Source organism: Alexandromys fortis, unplaced genomic scaffold (assembly GCF_014885135.2).
Source record: "Alexandromys fortis isolate MF-2015 unplaced genomic scaffold, M_Fortis_MF-2015_v1.1 scaffold_1, whole genome shotgun sequence".
NCBI classification, from domain to species: Eukaryota; Metazoa; Chordata; class Mammalia; order Rodentia; family Cricetidae; genus Alexandromys; species Alexandromys fortis.
The window spans coordinates 37,034,543-37,052,417 of record NW_026067927.1 but is presented as its reverse complement, the minus strand read 5'-3'; the positions used below and the strand labels follow the sequence as shown (position 1 = coordinate 37,052,417).

The following is a 17,875-nucleotide window of genomic DNA, read 5'->3' as shown; positions in this document are numbered from 1 at the left end:
CTCCAGCCCCTGGCAGTGTGTAAAATGCTACGACTGTATTTACACAGAGCTTGGGGCATATTTGGTTTCTTATTTGACACATTTAGACTCTGAGACAGCTGAGACTTGGATTGTCAGTTTTCAAATAATAAACTAATAAAAAAGCATGAACTCATTTGGTGCTTTGATGGCTGAGAGCATTCCCGCCCCCCAACACACAAGCAACCCATGGCCTGATAGGTGTGTCTGTTACCACAGAAGTGATCTCACTTGAGGGGTTTTAACTGAAACCATGAAGGGTTTTGAATTGAAAAGATGGGGGCCTGAGAACCCAGGCTGTCCACTTTCCTCTGCCCTGTTCTCTGCAGGCACAGCAGGATCATTTGAAGCCTGGGTGAGGACAAGGCATGCATTGCTGCTCCTGTCTGAGGTTTGGAAGCAGTACCTCCAGGGTCTTGATTTCCATAGTGTGGTCATATGGCGTGTCACTCACTCTTGGGGAGCTGCCCTTTGGAGGGGTAGAGATTTCTGCATTTAATGCAGGGCAGGTGCAGCTGGCTGGCAGTGTGTCTCTTGCTGGGGAGCAGTGGCCAGGCAGTTGGCTCTCATCATGTTTCATAATGACTCACACATGTTCTTATCAGGTGGTGTGGGGACTCTTGCTATTGGATCAGAAAGGTTGGAGTCTGGGCTTGTTTGCCCTGGGGTGGCAGGTGGTGGGGCTGTGCTCTGCCTTGCACTTGAAGCCCTCATGGTAGTGTCCATCCTGTGCACTGTTCCGCACCAGTATCTGCGGTAGCTGTGGAGTTCCCTGGTCCTCTGACAGGAGCAGGCTGCAGGTGCAGAGAACACTGAACAGAATGGGCTAGAGCTTCTGCTGTTACTGCCCCGGGTTCTGGAGTTGCTGGCTTTTTTCTGATCCTCTTGAGCTGAGGACATTCACACCAAAGACTGTGCACGTGGACTTGGGCTGGCTACATACTGTGTGCAAGCCACCCTCCACTGCACCCCACATAATCTGCATCTGGAATCTTCCTTGACCTTCGAGATCCAGCTGGTTGTGTCTTTCTCAGTAGAAACTGCCCTGCTTCCTGGGGTGTATGTACGTGTGCAGCATGTATGTGCGTGTGTGTGTATGTGTGCACACATGTGCATGTGTGTGTGCATGTGTGATAATAATCAGTGATTTCACCCTTGTGGTTATTACCGCTATCTCTAATGATGACATTGGTCAGGTACATTTGTAAGGCATTCTTACGTTTCTGGTCCTCTCTCCTCTTGGAGCATCACAAGCTTCGTAAACGTACTGGTTAGCTGTTCCTCACATCTGTTTTCTGGTCCAGTGTTAGGGCAGACATACAACATGATCATTGTGCATTTAGAATGAACTTTCCCACCAATCCCTAGGCTCTCACTGGGCTCCCTAGACTCCATAACAGAGCTGGATGTGCTTAGAAGGCAGCTGGGCATGGGGCTGCTCCCCTGGTGGCTCGCCAGTGCTGTCTGGTGTCCAGCATGGCCAACCATAGCAGCCCAGCTGAGGAGAACGGGGTTGCTAAATAGTGATGAACTAGCCTAGTATGTAGATATTGGGGTAACATTCCTACCGGGGAACTTGTGGGTGTTGCTTTTTGGTATGAGAAAGATTATCTTTGAGCTCTCTGGGCTCTGCCTTGTCCACATGACAGAAATACTTCTGCTCTCTATAGTGGGCCAGATAAGAATATTCTTAACTGTGGAGTCTGAGTGAGATGCCTCTGATCATGTCCCTAAGTCTCCCGAGCCTATCAGCATCTTTTCTCTGAAAGTTCTGGGGATGGAGGACTGCTTCCCCCATGATGAAGTTATTCTGGTCCCCAAGCCTCTGGAGTCTATCAGCATCTTTTCTCTGGGTGTTCTAGGGATAGAGAGTTGCCGCACCCCTGATAGGGTTGCCTTGATACTTTTCGGGTGACAGGTTTCTGTGACCTCGGTTTCATTGACAGCTGTGTGGATTCTGCAAACAACATTGAGTCACCCCCAGCAGATTCTTACCTTCCTCCGGTGAGCCCGGGTTTGGTGATGTGTGGGTGTTCAGGCTCTACTTCATGAAAACTTGTTGGTAATCATGGAGGAAAAGTATGGGTCAAGAGTGTGAGGCCGTCCTTTGGCAGGCTTGTTTACTCTGGCCACCTCATGACAGAAATAACGTCACTGCATGCATTGCGTATTTCACAGAAGAAATCACACATCCTGGCTGTGGCACTAGTTTGGAATGGACAGGAGACCTTGATAGGATTTATTTGGGGCTTTGTTGACTTTGCTGTATCAGTGCTTCAGTGACAAGATCTCAGGTCTCAGTGTCATTGGCAGAGTGGCAATGGGAAGCAGGACAGCTTAGAGACCCATTGAAGGGAGTCTTCATCGCTACCCCTCGACTGTGGAAGTGGCAGGGCTAACAGAGGGCTGGAAGGAGCAGTAGCAGAAAGAACAGGGTGGCAGGTGGACACTTCAGAGACTCTGTGGCTGTAGGTTTCCAGAGGGGAGAGTATGTCAGAGCGTCACAGCTTTTGGTCAGCGTTTTGATGTCTGCACCACTTTGAGTGGGGCTCCTGGACAGGATGGCAGGCAGCTGTCAGCAGCAGCACAGGACTCACAGGTGCAGGACATTTTTCTGACCTCATCTTGCTGGCTCTTGAAGCTACTCTTGGCCCGAGAGGCCATCATTATGCCCAAGAAGGCTAAACCTGGGTAGGTGAGGTTCAGGAAGCTGGGACTTGCTGCCCGCTTTACTGGGGCTGGACTAAGGTTGCATTGCTATCCTGTCCCTCAAAGATCTCGTGAGGCATAGATTTCTGTTTTCCCACTTTACTGGTAGGAAGCCTCTGATCTGCGTGCTTGTCTCCACAGAGCAGACACGCCCACGCCCCTCTCCAGTGTCTCCACAGAGCAGGCACGCCCACGCCCCTCTCCAGTGTCTCCACAGAGCAGACACGCCCACGCCCCTCTCCAGTGTCTCCACTTTTTTCATCCCTTACGTGGTGCCACTGAAGGAGGCTGCATTCTGGCAAGAACATGATCTTCAAGTCAAGTGGACACTAAGTTCAGGTCATATTTCTCCTTCCCACTAGCTCTGCGACCTCCTTCTAACAGCAGTGTCTGTACCTGTGGTGTGCGGCTGTTTATTGTACTGTCTCAGACAGTTATCGTAAGGGTCAAATAAAACAGCGTCTGGCCAGGTCAGCACTGGGCCACTCAGACTTGATGGCCCTTACTTGTGTCAGCAGGATCACGATTAGTTTCCGCCTTAAATTTTTATTTGAACTTTTGATGTACGCTTCATTTTGGTCCAAGCCTTGACCCTTCTCCCACGCATTGCACCTTTCTTTTGCTGTGACAACATAAAGAAGCGTAACATACAGCAATGTAAAGAAGAGAGGGTTTATGTATTTTTGTTTATGGTTCCAGAAGAGAGAATCCATCCTGGTAGGGAAGCTGGATGACAACATTTCATCTGCTTGCAGGAGAGATAGTTAGACAGACAGACAGACAGACAGATGATAGATATAATAGATAGATAGATTAAAAAGATAGATGATAGCTAGAATACAGAAACATAGAGATGATAGAGATAGAATAGAGATGATAGAGACAGAGATACAGAGATAAACAGATACAGAGATAGAATAAAGATAGAAATATAGACGATAGAGATAGATGATAGAGATATAGAGTTAGAGAAAGATAGAGATAGAGATGATAGAGAATAAAGATATACACACAAACACACACGAGGTAGATAATCCCTCAAACTCCCCGCACCCAGCACCCCAGTAACATAGTTCCTCTTTGAGGCTGAAGTTCCTAAAGGCCCCATACTCTTCCTAAATGGAGCCATCAACTAAAGATCAAGTGTTCAAATATACGGGGAACACGTCTCATTCAACACACACCAGATTTCAACTTACACAGGCCGTAAAGTCCGCTTGTTCCTGATGATTTGGGGATGCTGGCCATGAGGTAAGGATGCGATTGAGCACCCCAGTGCTGCACATCTCGACCCGTCCTCCCAAGTCCTCCCTGTGTCATTATTCTGCTTCCCGGGGCCCTGCGTCGGTCCCAGTTGGAGTCACCAAAGAGAGGCGCCTATTTCATTATCCTCCACTGCAGCCCCGTAGCCCGTGGTCTTGAATCTAAGCAGAAACGTGGGGCAGCTGCAGCATCCAGGGAATCAGGCAGAGGTGGGGTCATCGTCTACTCATTTCGGCTCTCTTGATTCTTGGGTGTCTTAAACACAAGTGCCATGTTGGCAGTAAGGTCCCACAGTGAAGCCACCCTGCTCAGCCCCAGGGACTGGCCTCTGTGGAACCACAGAAAAGCAGCCACCGATGCTACAGTGTGGGCTGTAGATCGGTCAGGTGCCACAGATCTAGGAAGAATGTGGGTTTCCAAGGCAAGCAGCAAGTCGGTCAGGTACCCATGGGCTTCTGGAACAAGCAGCATTGCAGTGAGCTGGATGGAGTGAGGGAAGGTAACCTGGGGACGGCGGGGAGTATGTTTCAGGTGGCGAGTGGACAGCATGGGCAGTGTTTCAGGAGTTAAGCAGATTTTGCCGTGTTTCAGTAAAAGATAAAACCAAAGCATTCACTCCTGCCTGGAAGGAAGCCTATGGGCTGGAGTGTGGCTGTGGTGAGCTAGCGGGGGCCTGCATGGGCCGGGCCCTAGGGGCTCTGTTAGCAAGGTTAGCCACTCTGGGTTGTGCTCTTTAGATGGTTACTGTTGGAGCCTGTGGAGAAGAGCTGGCAGTGCTTGTGGGAGGCAGGGAGGCCCTAGAAGCTGGGGCAGAGGACCTCCAGTGTTCTTTGGCTGGTGTGCATGCTATCTGTGGTGGCCCTGACTTCCCTCAGTGACCTTTGCTCTGATTGAATTAGTGTTTGGCCTATTTCCTTTGTCCTATTGAGGGCTAAATTATAATCATCGAGGACGCTCTTTAAAAATCCCATGATGGGTGATGTCATGATGAACTTGGTCCCCTAGTCAGCCTCTCCAGGGAAGGATAGAAATCGGTTTGAATGAGTATGTCTGCATCGTGTGCATGTAGTACTAGCAGTGGCCAGAAGAGGGCATTGGCTTCTCCTGGAACTGGAGTTGCAGGCTATGAGCTGTTCATGTGGGAGCTGGGAACCAAACCTAGGTCCTTTGCAAGAGCAGCAAGTGCTCCTAAATGCCAAGCCACCCCTCCAGTGGAAGCATGTTCCTAGAGGCCTGGTAGTCAGGAGTGGGGGAGCTATCAGGAATCTGTGATACCCGGACAAGACTGAGTCTCGGGCCAGTTAGCCTTTGTGCTTTCTGGGGTGTGACGTTTTCATGCTCCAAGACAGCAAGGGCTTTGTTTGGTGTGTTGGTGGCGCAGGGACTTTCAGGGACCCTTCATCTGCATTCAGTATGCGAATCACTGACTACATAGGAATTTTGCCCATCGCAGCCTGGTCTCTGTGTTAGGAGACAGTAAATCATAATTGAAACATCTTAGGGTGTGTATGCTGTGAAGCAGAGAGCAGTCCAGCATCATAATTCTGTCTCCTTCTGCTAGGCAGCTCTGTTCTCTAGGTGAAGGTCACTGGACCTTAGAGCGGGGGCGTGGTCTTTAGAGGTAGACCCGCAACTCATGTTTCCAGGTCACACTGAATTGTTTTCTTCATGCCGAGACTAGTAAAAGAGCCCACATTGAAAATATTTTGTCATTATTTTCCATTATAATTGGTCTCCTTTCAGTCAAGTCTAGCGAGAAATCACATCATAGAAATTTTAAACAAGCCATTTCCACAGGCCCTGCTGGTCCCTACGTCCCTGGGGTAACTCACTGATGTAAAGTTCTAGAAGCAGGCATGAGAGCACTTGCCTGTAGCTTGTTATTTCTGGATGCCCGCCATGCTGGGTCCTGTGATCATGGTAAGGCTCTAAGAGCATCTTCAAGGTAGGTACCAGTGATCTCATTTCATGGAGAAGGAACATGACTCAGAGAGGCCAGCATATGTTACAAGGCCACTCAGCTAAAACTTGTTGGAGCAGGAACTCAAACCCTCACCCAGTTCAAAGCCTGCCCTAGCTCCTGCTGCCTTTGAGTACATGGTACTGATTTCTCTCTTCCCCGGATATTGACAAGACTCCCTTTCATTAGCTCAGACAACCTGGTAGCTTTGCTAGGGAGGGCAAAGGTCTGGGTGGCATTGGTCTTGCCCTGTGGTTCAGTTTTAGTGTATACCAAGGACCCTTTCATCATTTGCATCAGCAGAATGTAGCACGAATTCTAATTGGTCTTAGTAATAAAAACCTGGAGTCAGATATTAGGGGGTGAAAGCTGAAAGATCAAAGAAGCAAAGAAGACAGTCACTAGTTCTTACCTCTATGAAATGCTCGGATCGAATGGGGTATCCTGTCTCTACAAGTTCTCAGACTGAATGCCCTCAGTTCCTCTCTCCTCCCGCCTTATATTCCTCTCCCCACCCAGCCATATTCCTTCCTGTCTGCACCTTCCTAGTGTTAGAATTAAACACATGTGATTCCTAAATACTGGGATTAAAGGTGTGAACCATCACCACCTGGCTCTGTTTCTCTTTTAGACTGGAGCAATCTTGTGTAACCAGGGTGGCCTTGACCTCACAGAGGTCTGTCTGCCTCTGCTGGGATTAAAGGTGTGTGCCACCACTGCCGGGCCTCTATGGCTAAACTAGTGGTTTAGTTCTGTACTCTGATCTTCAGGCAAGCTTTATTTGTTAGATTACAAACAAGATAGCACCACAGCAGAAGAACATAAGAACGATATAGAACACAGTTGGGAGAAGGAACCACACACACACTTCCCTTTTCTGTTTGGGCAAATAAGACTTTGGCACCCCAGTTTGAATGGCTCAATGGAGACGTTGAGTCCCTGAGAAGGGAGAGCTCATTAAGGCAGTGGCAACTCTAATTGGCAGGGAAGCAGGGGTGGGGAGGTAGGGGAAGATGAGTCCATCCTGCTCACCTCAGTATTTCCCAGGGTCCATGACCCTATGCTTGCAGTCCCCTCCGGCAGTGCTGGAGCTTCAGGGCAAATGATGCCTTTTTGGAAATTCAGAAGCTCTGTTGTTCGTGGCCTTTGTTTTGCCTTGGGATGTTTATTGATTGGGCTGCTGTTGCAGGCAATGAGTCATTTGACATTCCTGCAGATGGGAACAGTGGGTGAGTGTCTGGGTTTCATCAGAGTTCTGCTAATTCTCCTACAGTGTGCACAGATAACTGAGACATGCCCCCACCTCCCACTTTTTACCTAAGCCTTTTCCCGTGGGCTCTGTGGGTGATGGACCTTAGCAAAGGTGTGATGGTAGGCGGCTTAAAATAACCGGCTATGACCTTCATAATATTTTGAAATTTTGATGCATTTATCAAAAATGTGTACATTCCTTCTCATTGTTTGATGTGATTCTTTTATTTTTTTTCCCATTCATTATGCTTTCGGACTCAGGAAGTTGAGGTAGGTTTTGCTTTCAAACGTATGTAGACATAGTATCAAAATAGTTGCAAAATAAAATGTAAACTGTATCTTCAGATCTTTAATCTCATGTTAAATATTTGCTTGCATTCAGCCAACCAGGAATATAGACGTTTGTTTCTCATGGGTATATGTGAGGGATGTAATTTATCAAATGTATATAAACAGTCCATTGACTGTGTTATTTTTTCTTATTAGTCACACTACAAGTACGATTGTCAGTTATTATCTGTATTTTACTGGTGGGTTATTTATTGAAAGAGCGGAGAAACCCACATTGTTATTTTCTAAATCATTCTGTCTAAAGCCTGCAGGACTTTACACCAAATGTCAGACCAATTTATCAAAGAATAGCTCTATTCAGGGTGAAAGTGATTTAGAGTGTGTATACAAACATCCACCCACCTGTGTCTACACATACCTAATAGTTATGGGAATTTCTCAGGGGCTGCAGTGCTCTTAAAGCTAGATCGGCTGTCTTATATATGAAGCGATTTATCAAGAATTTATCATGTGCTGTTGAGAGATGCCCCAGGGAATAGGCAGCTCAGAAGTCACCTAGACTCAGGCATGTGTGTATGTGTTGTAGGGGCGGAGTCATACATGTGCACTGATATGTGCTACAGCACACAGCTCCTGTCCCTGGTCAACCCAAGTCCCATGAGTGATGTTTAAGATGGTTCAATTCCCCATCCAATCTAGACTGGGTGATCCGTTGACCATCTCATTCAGGGTCCCCATGGGGACTATTCCTTAGTGCTGGTAGGGGCAGGCTTGGCAGAGGATAGATACACCAAGATCACGTTGCTGGTTTAAAGATGTAACAGGACACAGCTCAGGGGTGAGGTGTCTGCATGGGGGGCTATGTCATTTCCCAGCAGAGGAGTGACTTGCGTCATATAGTGAGTGGGTTGACTAGCAGGCATTATCCCTGTGCATAGGGAAGTGTCCAATTGCACAATAGAGAACCTTACAAAAGCCTGGTCTAGAACTTACTTCTATTAGCCAGTTTAGAGAAACCGCTAACCCCAATAACCTACCTCCTTACTACTCTACCCAGTCAAATGGCGTGAAAGGGGGGTGACCTAGTTGGTGTTGAGTCACCTTCAGAACATCTGACTCCCGTCCTTCATGGGTCTTTTCACGGGTGTGTGCTCAGCAAAGCCAGCCTCCCTCTTAGAAGCTAGTAACTCAGAAATGCTATGTCCCTAGGACAGAGAGACACCTTTCTCTGTTGATTGACAGTGGCCCTGCAGAAGACCCTGCACGGACTGTTTTGCCCTCTCTGTACCTTGCTTCCTCTGCTCACGGCTTTCTGGTTCACCCCTGGTCCAGATAAATGAGGCCCTCATTTACGTTCCAGGCTGGTAATTTGTATTGTCTCAGGTAATCTTCAGATGGATCTGCAGGGTTCAAACAGTTTAGCTAAAATATGTATGAGGGAGAAATTATCTGTTTCATGTGCACTCAGTGTCTTTGATCTGTGGCATCTGAAGCTGTTGTCTGTAATAAATTACCCCTCATCTTCATCTCCAGAGCCACGGCACTTGGGTGCTTTTGATTGGCTCTGCCCCCAGCTTTTCCTTGGAGTTGGCTTTAACTGTCTTTGTAGCTGAAATGGGAAATCCCTGGAGAATATTGGGGCTAAATTGCATCAGCCATTTTGGGGCTGTACTACAAGGGAAGAGAAATCATGTTCAATTGTGCTATAGGACAAGCCCATTCATGGTGAGGGGACTCAATTGCTAAGAGTCTGCAGAGGTTCGGCGTCATTTCATATTAGGCCGACTGCAGGACTTCTTTAGCAGATTCGCAGGAGAATGGCAAGGCTCTTGTCCCATGTAAACATCTGTACAGGACTGGCTTTGGGGCCCCAAGAACCCCAGATCTGTGAATGTCCACATCTCTGAAATAAACTGCACAGTGTTTGCCTAGAACCTGCTCACATCCCCCCCCCCACACCTACTTTACATCACCCCTAGATGTAAATGCTGTGCAACAGACCGCACAGTTTGGGGAATAGTTGAAAGAAAGTTGGTGGTGTTCAGTGCAAATGCGGGTGTTTTTCAAAGACTTTTGGTACCTGGTTGAGTCTGTCGAAGTGGCACCTAAGATATGGAGAGCTGACTGTACTTAAGGGTATCCTCATATACATTATGACTTGTGAATACACACACATTTGTCATTAGATTTTATGATATGTACCGTGGGAATATAAAATACACACATGCATGCGTTTATAAACAACTTTATATATATGTGTGTAAGTGTGTGTGCATAGGTGTGGATTCATGTGTGTGTATGTATATGTAGAGACTTTCTTTTCACAGGTGCTGATCAGAACAGAATATCTCTAACACAGTTAAAAATTCAGTTAATTCCTTTGCGGCAGCTGTCACCAGCCATTCATTTATGGTGCCCAGTGCTGTGTTTCTGGGGATATTTAGCTAATGAGGTGAATGTTTAAGTGTGATTTTTGTCTCTGTTGATATGATAGCATGGTGCTATAGTACCACCAGGTCTCTGGTTCTTCGTCTGCTCTGAGCACCAGTTGTCCTGTCCTTCCTCCATCTTAGACATACAACAATCGATTTGCTCTCTGACGGCCAGGCTGGCTCTTCAGAGTGTTTACTGCCCTGAAACACTTCATGATGTCAGTCATCAGTCAGTTTACTCATGCTTGGGCCTCTGCTTAGACTGGTGGGTTCTTGGAGATTCCTAAGGTAGGTCCTTTATGGAATACCACGGAAAAATAGAATTTGCCTTTCATCCTTAGAATTGCTGGACTCCAGCTCAAGGCTGTGTGCCTCTCTGTTCAGAAGCCAACTCTCTTAGACCCTGCAGGGTAGACCACTAACTACAGACCCACACCATCCTTGTTGCTCAGTGTGCACGATACATTAGTGAGAGTTATTGAATTTAATAAATGACTGTATTTCAACGTTTACTTTTCCAGTTAGGCCTATGTCTGGAAATTAACTGTTTCTGGGTCCTTGCAAGTTCCTTTAAAGAATTCTATCATTAGGTGACCACATTTCTAGTCAAAAGGCCAAATCAGACAGACTAACCTGGCAAGTGCCCATTCATCCAACAGCCTCAACCCTGTCTGAATTTGAATAGGTATCAACTTTCCTGGGCTAGAACAATGGTCAGAGACAAGGTTCTCATGGTCCAAGTCTCAGCTGGCATTGCTACTGGCCTCTGAAGTCCTGGGAGCAGGGATGGGCTGTCACACAGTGCAGCACTGGGGTGGTGTGGGACCAGGCACCCTGCTGCCAGATGAGTCTGCTACAAATGACGCAGCCCCTGCATTTTCATTGAGACAGAGATAAAAGCCTGGCTTGCTCAAAGTGTCTTGAGCCTCAGGGAAGAGACCAGCCCTGGTATTGGTGGAGTGACAGTTTGGGACCATAGCTAGCTGTCCTTAAGTTTCTCAAGGATGCCAATGGTTAGTTAGGTGGAACCTGAGGATGAGCAAATTCCCAGGTGGTGTCTCTAGGTACTCCCTGGCTTTTTGTTACCTTGGAGATCTCACCTCATCAACTTTTCTCCTAGAGTGAGCCAACTGACGCAGCTGAGAGGTGTGAGCATCTCTGGGGGCACCTGTGCATGTTAGAATAGTGATCCCTCATGCCCTGACACCTCATACTCTGACCCTGCCAGAAGACCCTCTCCCCGCTGCCCCGTACCCATTTCCCTAATGAGCTTTGTTGCATCGAGTACTTCACAGTGCTCATGACCTTGGCCTCTGGTGGAGGGTTTTCCACCAGCTACACTGAAATTCACAGTAGCCCAAGCTTTGTGACCTCCCAACTCCTTTGCCTGTGTTTTGGTGATCATCTTTCCTCTAGAAGAGAGAAAGCAATCAGACGCAGGGCGTAGTTCCCCATCCCACTTGGCCTGCCTGGGCGAGAGGCCATTTGAAGGATTTATTTTCCATCTTGAGTTTTCATTCAAGGTGCGCTTATACATTTGCAGTGATTAGGCAGTATTATTACATTTGCGGCGGGTTTTAAATATCCCAAGGCAGATACCAGCTTTTAGAGGCTTTATATTTAAAACCGTGCTTTTCCTCCTGAAAGAAAACCGTAAAAACAGCAATTAGAGTTAACCTGCAAAGCGACAAGGTCCAGAAGAATGCTTCACATTCCAGCCGGGTCCTCAAGTGTACTGAATCATTAGGGAGTATTCTCTTCTCGGGACCTGCTCAAGCCTTTCTTGGACATCAAAGAGAATGTAACGTGTGAAATTAAAGCAAGGGAACTTACCTTAGGCTCCAGCCCTTCCCTTGGACACATATCCTCGGCTTTCAGAGCTCCCATGGATTAGGAGAGCGCAGCCAAGTGAAAAGATTTCCGAAGATCCACAGTGCCCGTGGACTTGCTGACGTCCCCTTTGCATGAGAAGGGGACATTGGTGGCAGCCTGGACTGTTTGTTATCTTTGTCCTTTGGTGATGAGACCATTCCTTTTGGACTGTCTCTTGCCTTGCTCTTGTGAACAAAAGACTTTTCTGGTAACAGGATTGTCTAAGACAAAGAGGATATTGAGCATCATACAGAAATATCGAGTGATAAACATCCCACCAATTTCCACCCTTTACCCGGGACCACTTAGCACTGGCTCATCAGCTTTTAGATAGCACAGTGCCCCGAATTTGGATTGTATTTAAAATAATAAGTGTGGGGGGGTGGATGTTGCAGATCATGACAGTCATGTCGTAAAATTAAAACTGGATCAAAGTGGACCAGCTCCTTAAAGTTAAAAAGAGCTTAGTGCTGAGTCTCCGGGATCCAGGGGAGGCTGTTCGTGTTTATTCACACTCTGTAAAACGGAATCACTAGCCATGGAGCAATATGTGCTATTTAACTCTAAATCCAGTTTCCTAATTCTTTTTGCGGGCTTGGGTGGCCTCAACAAGGATCTCATATTAAGTCAGGTAACTCATTGAGGAGGAGACCAATGACATCCATGGGAGATCGTGTGGGAGTTGAGCTGCATCATAGGGCAGTGAGGGCAAAATTAAACTAAACTAATGTAAATTCACTTCTCCAGAAGGGAAGTTGAGGGCTTGTTTCAGACAGCCATTTGGAGGTGTCTGTGATGGGTGGAGTACCTGCTCCACACAGCCCCACACAGCTGCCCCACACAGCTGCCCCACACAGCTAACAGACTATCAGCTGGAAAGGCCAAATGCCCTAGAGGTGATGTGGTGTGAGACTGAACAATCTAGCCTTGCAGGTTTGCAAACTGTGGGTGTTCTGGGCAGGGTGAGGCCAAGGATGCTTGTTTAGAAGGGAGAGGGTTGCTAGAAGTGAGGAGAGGTTAACAGAACCCTGAAGAACTGAGTGATATAGTTTCTTGCAGTTTCAAAGTAATGAAGAACCCACCTTGCCAGGTGCTTGATGAAGTCTGCATGCAAGAGTGACGTGGCTGTGGTTGGAGCCGAATAAACTCCATCCCCAAAACTAAAGACTTTAAGCTAAGCACCCCGGGGGTGTTCTAACATTTGAATGGTCCTCTGGTTTTAGGCTCTGTAAGTGTTGAGGAACTGGAAATGTACACCTCAAGTTATATGTCTCCATGTAAAAGAAATGCTGACAGTTAAATTATCAGCTGTTACAAATACAGGGGCTTAATCGTAAGTGAGAGCCGCCCAGGCATCACCTACGGTACAGCTGATAGCAGATACACCTCACACGTAGGAGATGGCTGGGTGGATATGTCAAGCCAAGATGAGCAGAGCTGTTTCCATGCCAGGCTGAGATGTTTCTATAACTCCCAGTGTTTAGTATGTACAATTTGAAAGGCGAGAATTGGAGAAGTAAATTGACATTTTTTTATTGCATTCTCATGCTTGTTTGGGGGAAGATTTGTAAGCGGTGAGGGTTCTCCTTTGTGTTTTGGGAAGCTGGATGAGGCAGTTTTTCTGCAGGGAGAGGCCTCTGATGTCTGACCTTCGTTTCTACCTTTCTTTCCTAGGATGACTATTTCAGGAACTGGAATCCCAACAAGCCCTTCGACCAAGGTAAAGGATGCATCATGGGAAATACCGACACATTCTCTCTTCCTTGCATGCAGAGTTGAGTCTCCCCCCTCCATATTCTCTCTCTCTCTCTCTCTCTCTCTCTCTCTCTCTCTCTCTCTCTCTCTCTCAGAATCTTCCTTGCTTCTTATTTTATTGACTTTGGATCCTGAACTAAGGGGGGGTCGTAGAAATTTTTTATCCAGTTGGGTATTTGTCTGAGGTTATTTGTAGACAGATTTGAACAATTTTTAAAACTTGAGTCAGCTAGTGAAATTATTGATTGATTTTGTTTAAAAAAAATAGCAGCGTGATTATCAAGCTTGTGAATCATGGGGCTGGCTATACCCTGACATTTTACTCATAGAATGTAATATGCTGAAAGATTTTCCCCCATTGAATGAGGGAAAAAGAATAATTCTGGGAGATTTTGGATACTTGAAATCATTTGCTAAATGTGTCCCTGTATGGTTTTTATTTAAAAAACAATTTATGTATTGTATGTGTATTCCTGTGTACACACACGTATACATGTGTGAGGGTCAGAGACAACTTTCAGGATTTGGATTCCCCCTTCCCCCATGTGGGATTCAGTATCACAGTTCACTTGGGCATGGTGGGAAGTGACTTACCCGCTGAGCCATCTGACCAAACTTCATGGTTTCTAGTGAGAAGCTGTTGCTATGTCCACTCACGGACAGGCCGTTGTCCTTGAGTCCTTCCCATCTGTCCCAGCAGATGTGGAACTGTTTCCATGTTCCAGTCACTATGTCCTTGTGTGATTTACTGGGACACAGTGAGGGCTGTCCTATTCCTGCTGTCCCTGGAGTAGGCAGCTCTCGGCACTGACATCACTGCTGAAATGATGCTAAATTGTGCTGTGGATATACGTGTGCCATTAAGCCTGAAACTCAGAGGCGACACCATCTACCATGCATGTTTCCCAGCGCTCGTGATTCTGAGTATTGGCTTCTGTCAGTCACTTGCCCTGGACGCCGCTTTTTCTCATCAGGAGAACTGACGTTCAGGTTTTCATGTGTGTTTATCCCAAACCTTAAAGCAATGCATCATTTTGTTTATGCAGTCCCACATGCCTTTATCCATCCATTCATCTGCATACCCTGGAAAATTTATGGCGCTCTCGCCGTCTGCACAAATGCAAAGCCAAAAATCCAAACAGAGAGCAAATGAAGCATGGTTAGTGTCCACCTGAGATGTGAGGAGAGAGCACGGTCATGATTTCCGTGAGATGTGTTAATGACCGCAATGCAGGAGTGTGCAGGGAAGAGTGTCTGGCTGTGTAGAGGACTGTGGCAGGGGGATTGTGGGTCTGTATATTCGAGGGAAGGAGGAAGGGTGTGTGCAGAGTGTTTTCCTTTGGAGGCTTTGCCTGGGATGCACTCAGTCACCCCAACAATTCACAGTAGCATATATAAAGGTATTAGTCACTTATGCTAAGCATTTCCTTAACTCAAGTGTTCTTAGAAGACTAAACCTTCACTTAGGAAAAATCCTCGTGACGCAGAGTGGCACACCCCCGGCTTGTGTGTGATGGGTAATAGTTTGCCCCCGGCTGCCTCCGTTTGAAGGAACAGGCTTCACTTCTCCATTGCCACACAACTTCGGGAAGATGTTTTCCCTCTCAACACTTCTGATTCTCTTACACCTCACTCCAGATAAGTTCATTCTCCTCTCCCCATTTCTTGGATGTCTTGACTCTGAAAATAAAATAACTATTATTTTTTTTTCAAATTGGAGTATTGATTTCTAAATGTTGCAATTCAACCCTGGCAGGAAGAGAACATTATTAATTCAAATATCAGTGTTCTTGGGTTTAACTCCAACTCTTGGCTTTGATCAGGTTAAAAGTTTGGTCTTACCTCTTTGACTTTGCCTGTTTGTTTTCCCAAGAGAAATAAACCATAAGATATGCAATATTGGTCCCAGGGAGTCTTCCTTGGTCCTATCTCCCATTTTCATTTCCCTAAGGGTGACAGAACTATTACTTAGCTTTTCTTTCCCTGTCATTTGAACATACGCACAAGGTGTTACATTAAATCATGTATTTCACAGTAGAAACCAGTGTGTCTGTCTCTAGCGTGCTGAAGGCACTCCAGCATACAGTCTGACATTTTGTTTTTGTAGTTGTAGATTTAGCAATTTCTTTACAATGTAACCTTCCTGCAGGTGCCACATTTTACTCCAGTTCCCTGTTGATGGAGGGCTACATTGTCTCTATTTGTTTTGGTGTTGGGGTACTTTTTATTAACAACATCAACAGGCGCACAAAGACTTTCCTGACAAGCCTTTAGACACGCAGAGAGCAGCATCTCCCAGAGGGAATCTAGGATGGGATGTCATACTGGCTACTTTTATGGCAACTTGACACAAGTTGGAGTTGTTTTGGAAGAGGGAACCTCAAGTCAAGAAAATGTTCCTATAGATTAGCTTGTGGGCAAGCCTGTAATGCATTTTCTCAATTAGTGATTGATGAGAGAGGGCCCAGCCTATTGTGGGTGGTGCCATCCCTAGACTGGTGGTCCTGAGTTGTGAAAGAGAACAAGCCAAGTAAGCCACAAGGAGGAAGCCAATAAGCAGCGCCCCTCCATGGCCCCTGCATCAGCTCCTGCCTCCAGGTTCCTGCCATGCCTGAGTTTCTGTGCTGATGTCTCTGGATGATGGACCGTAACAGAACTGTAAGCTGGGATAAACCCTTTCCTCCCCAAGTTATTTATGGTCATGTGCTTTATCACAGCAATAGTAACCAAAACTAAGACAAATACAGCCATGCCAGTGTTAAAATGGCCAACTCTGGCAAATCCCTTGGCCTTTCTTGACTCGAGGTTGCCCGTCACTGATAGAAGGCTTCCCCATAGCATTTCTGGGTGCTCAGTTCTAAACACGAGCTTCCATGTGTGTTTTCTTGTAGAGGAAGTAAAAATGAAGCATTCAAAATATAATGCTTTTATTTTAAAGTTACAGGTTTACCAATGAGGTATGACTATAACTTCAATAAAACCAGCAGAATTAAATGGACCTTTTAACCACCAGGGTAAGGAGGGACATTTAGAGTAAGCAGGAAGAAAGGCCCAGGCTGGGGCTGCTTCCTTGCCTCAGTGCCTTATGGGAATTTGCAGTGGTGTGGAGGAAAGGGGAGGGGCGAAGGGCTCCTGGTTAGATCTTGCTTACGTCATTATGTAGTGGCCCCATTCACACCCTTGGCTCTCTCATCCGCAGAGAGGCACTAATGTGCAGTCCATCTGGACAGACGTTCATGGAAGTGGCTGTTTATGCTCACAAGGGCCAAGGGGCTGGCTAGGTAGAAAATCTTCCTAATAAGGCCATGCTCTTTCGAGTCTATTCTGTTAGGTGCCGTGTGCAGGCTCCTCGTGGTCACACAGATTGCATAAGAGGCCCTGGGACTGCTTCCTAGGGCCTGTGTCCCCAGACTTCAGGAGCAAACACCACTCAAGGTTGTGTTTCCCCTATTCGGGTGGGACAATGGAGTCATGAGGACAGTAAAACTCACCTTGCAGTCATGGGCACTATGGCTTCCATGTACAAGCCTCCCCAGAAGGTGCAGTCTGTTCTGAAGTCATGCTGATCACTTTCCCCCAGATTTATATTTGATGCTAGTTTTTATCCAAGGGGGATCTACTACTATTCTATCTTCTGGGTAGGGCAACAGCCCCTGGATGTGTTGTGTTTGTTGAGCTGTAATGAACCGGCTCTGGCTTAGGTGAATTCTCAACAGAGTAAAATATGTCAGCTGAATTTAAAAACGATCCACCTATATGGCTGGATCAGCTGGCTTCTTGGAGAGTGCAGAATGGATTCATGTTTTTCTCCGTTTGCACAGAAGGGAGATAGCTACTTAAGAAAATGCTAGACCCACTCCATGCCTGAAATCAAAGCATTTTGTTTGTTAATACCCTCACCTGTATTATGCAGCATGGAATCAATGGAGACCTGCTCAATATTCTTTTTACATTACCTCGTGTGCCCAGGAGGTAATGGTGTCTGCTGGGAGAAGGCGCTGGCTCTGCAGCTTTGAAGACTGGCCTCCTTTCCTAACTACCCTTCTGCAACCCTGTGCAATAGGACAGGCATCTGCCTTCCTGGGCCTGGGGATCCGTGTGTCCTATAATACAGAGCACGATGAGGGTGGATACACGATTACCGTTTCATTCTTGAGTCTCGGATGTGGAAGGACCTGAAGGCCTGAGAATGAGCTAGGTCTGTCAATCACCTAGCCGAGTACTCACTGTAGGTGCGTCCCTCATTACAGTTTGCTCCCTAGACTGAAACCTGGTAAATACGACCAGCCAAAGGGTGCCTCGAAGGTGCCCTAAAGAAGCTCTC

The 17,875-nt window shown here is 46.7% G+C and overlaps 1 protein-coding gene across 1 annotated transcript in view; it reads left to right on the top strand.

The window, feature by feature from the left end:
* Positions 1–17,875, top strand: part of Spock1 (SPARC (osteonectin), cwcv and kazal like domains proteoglycan 1) — a 438,932-nt gene that overhangs the window by 182,810 nt on the left and 238,247 nt on the right. The window contains exon 3 of the mRNA XM_050143949.1: positions 13,471–13,516. Within this exon, the coding sequence (XP_049999906.1) occupies positions 13,471–13,516 (46 nt within the window). The remainder of the gene's footprint in view (positions 1–13,470; positions 13,517–17,875) is intronic.